This window comes from Poecilia reticulata, linkage group LG20 (genome assembly GCF_000633615.1).
Source record: "Poecilia reticulata strain Guanapo linkage group LG20, Guppy_female_1.0+MT, whole genome shotgun sequence".
Lineage (NCBI taxonomy): Eukaryota > Metazoa > Chordata > Actinopteri > Cyprinodontiformes > Poeciliidae > Poecilia > Poecilia reticulata.
Genome location: NC_024350.1, coordinates 25,709,994 through 25,718,983, shown reverse-complemented (window position 1 = coordinate 25,718,983; position 8,990 = coordinate 25,709,994). Strand labels below are relative to the sequence as shown.

The following is an 8,990-nucleotide window of genomic DNA, read 5'->3' as shown; positions in this document are numbered from 1 at the left end:
ATGTAGCTCACCCCAGCCACCATATGGACCTCCAGATACTTGCTAATAACCAGGCGCAGGCAGATTCAGACACCAAAAGTCTCCTCCCATACATGGATGGCATCAAACTGTATGCCAAAAGTGAGCGAGACATTGACTCACTGATCCACACCACCAGGATCTGCAGCTCTTACATTGGGATGTCATTTGAGCTAGAGAAGTGTGGCGGATGGTTAAAACGAGAGGTAAGGTCATCCATACAGAAGGGGCCTCATTCCCAGAAGGAACAATAGCAGACATTTAGAAAAACCACAAGGAAATGACAACCTCGATCAGGTCACAAGGAAAGGAGCCACAGCCTAATACCTCCAACGGATAAGGCAAGTCCTGAGAAACCAGCTCAATGGCAAGAACAAAACCTGTGCGATAAACAGCTATGCCATGCCAGTAATCAGACCCTGCAGGAATAACTAGCTGGTCAAAGGAGGAGATAAAGACCACGGATGTTAAGATTTGGAAGCTACTAACCATGCATGGAGGGTTCCACCCCAAATCCAGCACCCTAACTAAACATGAGGGTGTAGTCAGGGTGGTCAATAAGGCAGGTGATTCCTTGAGTTTGGTTTTCTAAATTGATGGAACTAAACCTTTAGAGACTCCTAAAGACCTTTATCGGAAATAAAGGCCCCTCTTAGAGGATTAAGAGGCAGAGCGACCACAAAGCTGATTTGCTGGATTCCGTGAAGACGTTTGCAGGCTAAGGAGGAAATTCAACCCATTTCAGGAAGAATGGGTCTAAGTGGTTCCAGCACACAATCTCCTCCTCAGGGTGAAATGTTTGGAATGCTGAACATAAATATTTTGTTGATAAATTACAGGCCTTAATATGTTTAATTTTTCCTTTGTGGGTTTGAATAAATAAAAAAAAACTATTTCTTAAAAGGATCAATTAATTAATTTCATTTATAAGGGACCCTTTCATACTAAAAGCAGCTCTAAGAGCTGTACTAACAATTAGCCCAGGTTTCTCTGACAAACTGTTCCACAAACAGGAGCCATAATACTGGATGAATAATAAATGACTAAAACTATATGATCACGTAAAAGGTTAAAATAAGATCCATAAATATAAATATATAGAAAACAACAAGGAAAAAGACAAAACAAACCCTAATCAATTTCTATTTGCTCTTTCTCTTTCCCTCTGTCTGAGTCTCGCGCGGTGCATCTGACCTCTGACCTCAACTCCTCACACCTGTCCTCCCATGGACCAGATGATGTCCCTCCTACAAAACCAGCCAATGAAAATGATCGAGAAGATCTGGAGGATCAAGAAGACCGAAACGACCTCCATCACCTCCAGGGTGTGAGACGGAGCTTTAACAACCTCCACTGGTCTGATGTCCAGTTTCAGCGTAGAGGAAGAAAAGCTAAACATGCTTCAGAGCTGTGAGAGACGACGACTCTGAGCTGTTGACGCTCGTTTCATCTGTGGACAACATGGACATTTCCTGAGGGACGATCTGGACAACCCAAAGATCCAACGCCAAAACAGGAAGACAGGAAGCCGGAGGAGAGAAACGGGGGAGGATTTGGCTTCAGTAACGCCGAGACCGAGTGGGGGAGAGGGGCGAGAAGGAAGGAGCAACATGAATCCACATCAACCACCGTGAAGGACGACCTGTCTGTAACGTCCATCTAGATCATGACTTTAAATCTGACACAGCAACAGAGTGAGCAGCAAAACTTCACTCAAGTATCAAGTACTTCAGCTTTTGACACCAAAGAGGAGCAACAGCTAGTTCAGATGTTTCTGAAAGGCTCTCAGCTCAAAGAACTATTGCTGGTCCACTGGCGAGTGGCCGAAGAGGAGAGTGGAGATTTACACTTAGATATGCATTTAAATGAGAAAATCAACTTGGTTTTTTATATGTTTAACTTTGACCAAAGACGATGAAATCAGATGTTGCCTGGTTGTTTATAACTTGGGTTTATTTAGAATCAAAGAGGATGAAGATCACTTTGAAACTGTTTTGTTTTAATTTGAAGAGTCGGCATTAGAATCTGGTGGGGCAACATTATAATTTTACTTGTTTATTATGACGTGAGTTATATTAAAATCAAAGAGAATGAGATTATATTAAATTTTAATTAGTTTTTCATAGGAGGATGACTTAATATCACCAAAATTACATTTAGGATTTAAAATTAAATTTACATTTAGGATTTAAATTGAGTGTAAAACCTAGATTTTCATTAGCATAAGCAACGTAAAATGAAATTATTCATAATTATCGTGTTAGGGATGTCTAAGGATTGAAATGCATGCTCTTATTTTGCAGAGAAGAATTTGGGATTAAAAATAATTACTTATGTAAACATTTGGAAATATTAGAAAACGGTTTGGTATCCCGCTGGTACTTTACTTCCAAATACATTATTTCAAATTCATCCTTTTAAAGTTTTGTGAAAGATGACAAAACATATCGTCTCCCTGGCAAGGAGAGGTTGCAGGGTAACTTTTCCTACCTAACAGAGGTGAAACAATAAAGGGATGAATGGATGAATGCCAGTGGGGTTTTCGTATCCTGCGTATATGATTTTGTTTCATCATACAGAATAATGTTTCAATGGCTGAATGAATATGTAATGTCTTAAAATGTATGGGATAATTTTTCACTTTTCACTATAAAAATTGTAGAAATGTCCTTTTATATCAGACTCATGTTGCCTGGCAGAGCTTTCCATCCAGAACTGCTTCATGATTGATTGTCCTACTCTGTATTGTGCACAATTCATAAATAAACCTGATTGAGTGATTTTACCTGAACAGTGCTTGGTAATAGTTTTTTTTCCACAACAACGGACAAAAACATTAAAGGCTCTCAAGTAAAAGGCGTGGCGGTTTTAGCTAATGTTAGACCCATGAGCAACATGCTAACATTAGCATATTAGCCTGCAAAGACTTTTGTGCGTCATCTTTTTAAAGAAAAATCAACATGTAACGTATGTATGCGAGTAGTAAAGACATACATGACACATGAAAACATACTGAAGACGAATAACTCGCCTTTAAAGAAGTTCTGCTTCTTCCAATGTTCAAGTCCACAAACGTTCTGGAAGCTTCCCACACTTTCCTGAGCACCGCTGAGCTGAAGCATTCGCTCCAGTAACAAAAATAGTCAAATCCAGTTTACGCAAAATAACGTAGTCTTGTACTTTTCTCAGGCCAAACATGTACATTRCTCACATTACTTGAGTTGAATAAACAATTTAGTGAGACTTGAGTAAAGCATACAAACCTAATTTATGTAATAGGTAAGTAAAGACACTGCGCAGAACCCTCGAGCTCCCAGGCCTCTGGCAGAGGACCGAGCTCAGAGGACGACAGCGGGAGACCAAGAGAGAAGAGATATATAGTAATAAAATGTTTCTGTAATAGCTGTAGCTTTTTTAGGGTAAGTCTGCAGGTGCTTTTCACATCTTCAATCTCCGTGTCTTTCCTTTGCAAACTCGCTCAAGCTCTGTTCTCTGGCAGCATACTGAGGATACATGTTTAGCTTTTGCCACAGGTTCTCTTGGATTGGATTGAGATTCGCACTTTGACTCTATCTGAAAGTTTTTGGTTGATGGAAGATGGTGAGAAGTGAGACACTATGGACCTTACCACACGGGCCGCGTTTCATTGGCTAATGCCCATTTTACGTCACAGTGCACCTACCACGTGCGTGACCGTCTCACAAACACAAGCTACAGTAGTAAACACATGCTAATATACGTTGTGGACTAGCAGTCCGGCAGAAAGTTTTTGCGTCAGGACTCTAAAAAAAATGGTTCTCCACCGTCAGTGGGGTATCTGTACAGGCGATGTCAGGTATCCTGATCGTGTTTGTGGAACTAAAATTCACAGATTTCCAAAATCTGAAACGGAAAGCCTTACTTGGATTAAACCTTGTGCACGACCGCATTAGCAGCTCAACCGTCGTAGGATCAATAAGAACAAAGTGTCTGCTGGCGTAAGTATTATTGCTTTGCTTTCTTTGTGTTTAGTGAATGAAAAAAATAGTCAATAATAAACACATGAAAACCTTTTAGCCAAGTACAGCATAATGGCAGTATCGATACAACTTCTACATCCTGAAGTCTGTCTGTTACAGCCTTACGTTAGCTGAACAGATCAATATGCAATGTGTACCGTATCTGACATACATTAAAGATTTTATTTCACCTGAAAAGGCTTTTTGCTAAACTGTAATCGTGTTAGCCACGCTAGCTTTTGCTAAACTGTAATCGTGTTAGCCACCCTAACTTTTACAAAACTGTAATTGTGTTAGCCACGCTAGCACCGAGTACCGAGTATCAGTCCTAGGCAAATTTGAACCCTCTAAACCAGGGGTCCCCAAACTTTTTCCTGTGAGGGCCACACAACTTTTCCATTCTGTGGTGGGGGGCCGGAGTCAGTTTGTAAGAGAAAAAGTGTTACACGTTTATCACCTGCACCGCCGGAAATTGTTGACGGGGGGTTGTGAAGATTGAAACTGTTCAGCAGGGGGGGGCACGTTTCTCGATTAAATTTTACCCAGAAAGCACATGGGCAAAAACTGAACGGTCACTGGGACTGCCGTTCCTGCAGCGCTCTGCTCTGGCAGCACAGCGCTCCTCCTCCTGATGCTCCCCTGCTCGGTGTTAATTAATTATATTTGCATCCAGATTGTTGGGAAACGACCTAAAGTCTTTGACTTCAAGCCGCTCCGGTATCTTTCTGTCTGGTGACCCGTTTCCTCCGTGGGGCTGCAGCCTGCAGGTGAGGCTGTAATCTGACTCTGGGCATCAGATTACCACCAGATTAAAGCAACACACTCCGGCCTGACAGGCTCTGCAGGTTTATGCTGCATTATTTACTGTGAACCGTCAGAAAACACTGAAATATTCTCTGATGAATTTAGTTTCTTTATTTCACTTTTTATTTATTAAATTATATATTTTAAATATTATTATTTTTTAATAATTTCACTTAATTTAATAGAGCTTTTTTTATTATTTACCCTAAAAGTACTAACTTTACTTAACGTATTAAACTGTGTTTTCATTTAGTTTTTTGTTTTACTTGATTTATTTAATATATTTAATTTTGTTTTTTGTTCAGAATGAAGTGAAAAAGTTATAATTTGACTGCAGGTTAGTGCAGTTTTTTCATAAAATGTACTTTTAAAAACTAATTTAAAAGTATAAAACTACAGTGTCCTGTAGTAAAAGGCAGGTTTATTTTGAAATGATTTATATGTTTGATTATTGGTGAGTTTTATATATTTATTGTTATTGATGTTGTTTTGTCTTTGTCAAACTGTTCTTTCTTTTAAGTCAAACTTTTCTCAGGGGAAACAAATAAATCATCTTAAATAAATTGGTTCAATAACATTAACTTGTTTCCATAGCAACTGATTGACCAATAGGGAGACTTATACAGGTGGTCCTTTAACTCGGATTATATCCTTCATATTATTTTATTAACATCAAGACAGAAATTATCCAGAAAGTGTCCATGTTATTGTGCAGATAATGAACTGAAACCGTTTTTCCCGAAGCTTCAGCTGCTGTTAGAAACAAACATCAGGTCAAACATGATGCTGAATATTTCAGCAGCCTGGTCACGTGACGCCGGTCTGCAGGCTTATAGCGGCTCCGCAGCGCCGCGCCTCAAACCGGCTCTGCAGCAGGACGGAGACACGGCCAGTGAGTATTTACCTGTGTGCTCAGGTGTGTTGCTGCAGCTGCTGCTGCAGCTGTTGCTGCAGCTGCTGCTGTTTGTCGCAGGTGTTTCTGTTTTTATCACCTGGACGAATGAAGCTGCACTTTAACAGCAGCAGAAGTTGGTTTGTTGTAGTTTTCCGCTGTGAAAGTCGATCCACGGCGTCATTAAAGTTTCAGAGAGCGAGTCTCGCTCTAGTGGGTCAGAAGAACAGCAGAGCAGGGATCCAACTGGGATCCAACAGGGATCCAACTGGGAACCAACTGGGAACCAACTGGGATCCAACTGGGATCCAACTGGGAACCAACTGGGTTCCAACTGGGAACCAACTGGGAACCAACTGGGAACCAACTGGGATCCAACTGGGAACCAACTGGGAACTAACTGGGATCCAACTGGGAACCAACTCACTGGGACCCAACAAGGACTCAATATTGATTCTGGAAATTCTGAGTATTTTGCTCATTTTAAAGCACAAATGAAGATGGATTTTACTACAATGTGTGTTTATTACACATAAAGCCAAAATGATTTTAATGCAGAAAATCCCCCAGAATTCACCAAATCCTGCAGATCCGCTGAGGATCCCGTCAGTAAATACAAACAAGGTGCATCTTTGATCAATGAGCTAGAAAACAACTGAGGAGGAGGAGAAACAGGAACACCTGGACTTTAACATTTTCTGAAATGACGCAGAAACACACAAGCAATGACCTTTGACCCGTATTGACTAAGATTAATCAGAACAAATAAGTTTCATATTATTGTAAAATAATGAATGAAAATCCAGCAGGTCCACAGGAACCGAGGCGGGATGTTAAATAAAAGGCTGAAAGGGAAAAACAGACTGAGATGAGAGTTGGAAACACTTCCAGGCTTTTGCTGTGCTGAACTGGAACCGGTTCAGGAATGTGGTACCAGTGTTAATGGAAACCAGCAGAACCGCTCCGTTCCAGCAACCTCCATCTGAAATCCATCTGAGCGTTCAGTGAAATTTACCACATGTCATTTTGTGTCTCCATAGCTTTTCTCATCTTCCTGTGGGTTCTGGAAGCCGGTTCTGGTGCGGTCCGGGTGAGACTGGAGCGATGTCAGGCAGGCTGTGAAGCCCGTTAACATCGGCAGGTGATCAGCAGGAGGAGCGATGGCGGCGTGGCTGGGTCGGCTGTCGCCGGGCGAGGCCTGGTTCGCCATGAGCTCCCGCCTGCTGAGGACCAAACCCGTGGGCTCCATGGGCCGCGGCGCCGACGACCTGACCGAGCTGCCGGACGGCTCCGGCGTGGGGCTGGCCAAGGTCCTCACCACCCTGGACCTGGTGTCGCTGGGCGTGGGCAGCTGCGTGGGCACCGGCATGTACGTGGTGGCCGGGCTGGTCGCCAAGGCGATGGCCGGGCCAGGGGTCATCCTGTCCTTCATCATTGCGGCGGTGGCCTCCATACTGTCAGGTAAACGGCCTCAAACATGCTGGAAACTCAGAGATACGTTCAGAAATGAACTTTTACCAACACAAACCAACTGATTATAGAAAAATAATAGAATTGGCAGACAGAGATACTTTATTGATCTGGAGGGGAAATTATGTCTGTAGTTTCCTTTCATATAAACAATAAAATGAAAGTATTTTGTAAGCATTAAATGTATCAGGAAAATTAGAAATCAGAAAAAATAAAACAAATGTACAAATAAAATGAAATAAAGTGCTTTTTTCTTTTTCCTCTGAAAGTTGTTTTTGTGTTTTTAACTGCTAATTTTCTGTTTGTAGCAGCTAACTATGCTAATGCTAACCCCAGCTTTTATGGCAACATAAAACCAGTGCAGTTTGTAACTTTGTTCTTTACGTCCGTCATAGCAATGCTACAATCAGTAATATTTTTGTTAATCTGCTACTCTTCTAGCTTCCTGTTTCAGCTAGCTGTGTTACAGGGCTAATGCTACCTTGTACATAGAAGGTGAAAATTCAGTTATAGTCCATATTATTTTGTTTATGTTTAATGTAAAGATGTTAGAGTTAATATTTGTGTACGATCTCAATAGTTTCCGTTAGTTTATTCTGCTTTTTTCTAGCTTCCTGTAGCAGCTTGTTGTGCTGCAGTAGCGCTTCCACTAGCCTAAAAAACAGAAACGATGAGTTAAAATAAGTTTTTTCCTGTGCTGTTTTTATTTCTGTTGTCGTTTATAACAGGGAAACTTTATCATTTTGTTTTATGAATGAATATATTTGCTGCTGCTTTGGTGAAATGACAGTTGAGACGAAACATGAGAAGTGACACAGGCCTTCTCGCTTTTTAACCAGACATGTTTCCACCGTTTTTTTATCTGATGTTTATCTGAACTTTGTTGTTAAAGTTAACTGTTAAAGTTATCGGCACATTTTTCTCATTCAGTTTTTATTCTTGTTCATATTTTTGGAACTTCTGTCATTAAATTTTTTCATCCTTTTTGGCACCAATTTAAAAATGGTTTTAGTTCAACTTACATTCTTCAAACAGCTACTACCCATTTTCAAATTCTCAACAAAGATATAATTTTTGCCTAATTACCGTCTTTCATTAGTAACTTGGATGGTTTTGTTGGAACTTGAGTTCATTCGTCATGTTTCTGGGTTTTCCCTGAAGGAGTTTGCTACGCAGAGTTCGGGGTCCGGGTCCCTAAAACGACGGGCTCGGCGTACACTTACAGCTACGTGACGGTCGGCGAGTTTGTGGCGTTTTTCATCGGCTGGAATCTGATCCTGGAGTATCTGATCGGCACGGCGGCCGGGGCGTCGGCGCTCAGCAGCATGTTCGACTCGCTGGCCAATCACAGCATCAGTAACTACATGATAACACACCTGGGCACGCTCAGGGGACTCGGTCAGTGACTGCAGCTCAAGGCTGGAGTTTGTTGTTGGATCCCATCCAGACAGTCATTCATTCTCTTCCTGTGTGTTCAGGTAAAGGTGAGGACACGTATCCTGACCTGCTGGCCCTGTTCATCGCCCTGCTGGTCACAGTGATCATCGCCCTCGGCGTGAAAAACTCTGTGGGCTTCAATAACGTCCTAAACGTCGTCAACGTCGTTGTCTGGGCCTTCATGATCATCGCCGGGCTCTTCTTCCTGTCCGCCAGCAACTGGGAGGGCGGCAGGTTCCTGCCGTACGGCTGGTCCGGGGTGAGATGGTCACGGTCACATGGACCCGGTCACATGGATCCGATCACATGGATCCGATCACATGGACCCGGTCACATGGACCCGGTCACATGGATCCGTTCACATGGATCCG

General features: G+C 42.0%; 1 protein-coding gene across 1 annotated transcript in view; it reads left to right on the top strand.

Annotated features, from left to right (window-relative positions):
• The first annotated feature begins 5,667 nt into the window (after positions 1 to 5,667).
• Positions 5,668 to 8,990, top strand: part of slc7a14b (solute carrier family 7 member 14b) — a 9,037-nt gene continuing 5,714 nt past the window's right edge. Inside the window, exons 1-4 of the mRNA XM_008396911.2 lie at positions 5,668 to 5,712; positions 6,753 to 7,173; positions 8,344 to 8,580; positions 8,661 to 8,878. Of these exons, the coding sequence (XP_008395133.1) occupies positions 6,873 to 7,173; positions 8,344 to 8,580; positions 8,661 to 8,878 (756 nt within the window). The 5' untranslated portion in view covers positions 5,668 to 5,712; positions 6,753 to 6,872. The remainder of the gene's footprint in view (positions 5,713 to 6,752; positions 7,174 to 8,343; positions 8,581 to 8,660; positions 8,879 to 8,990) is intronic.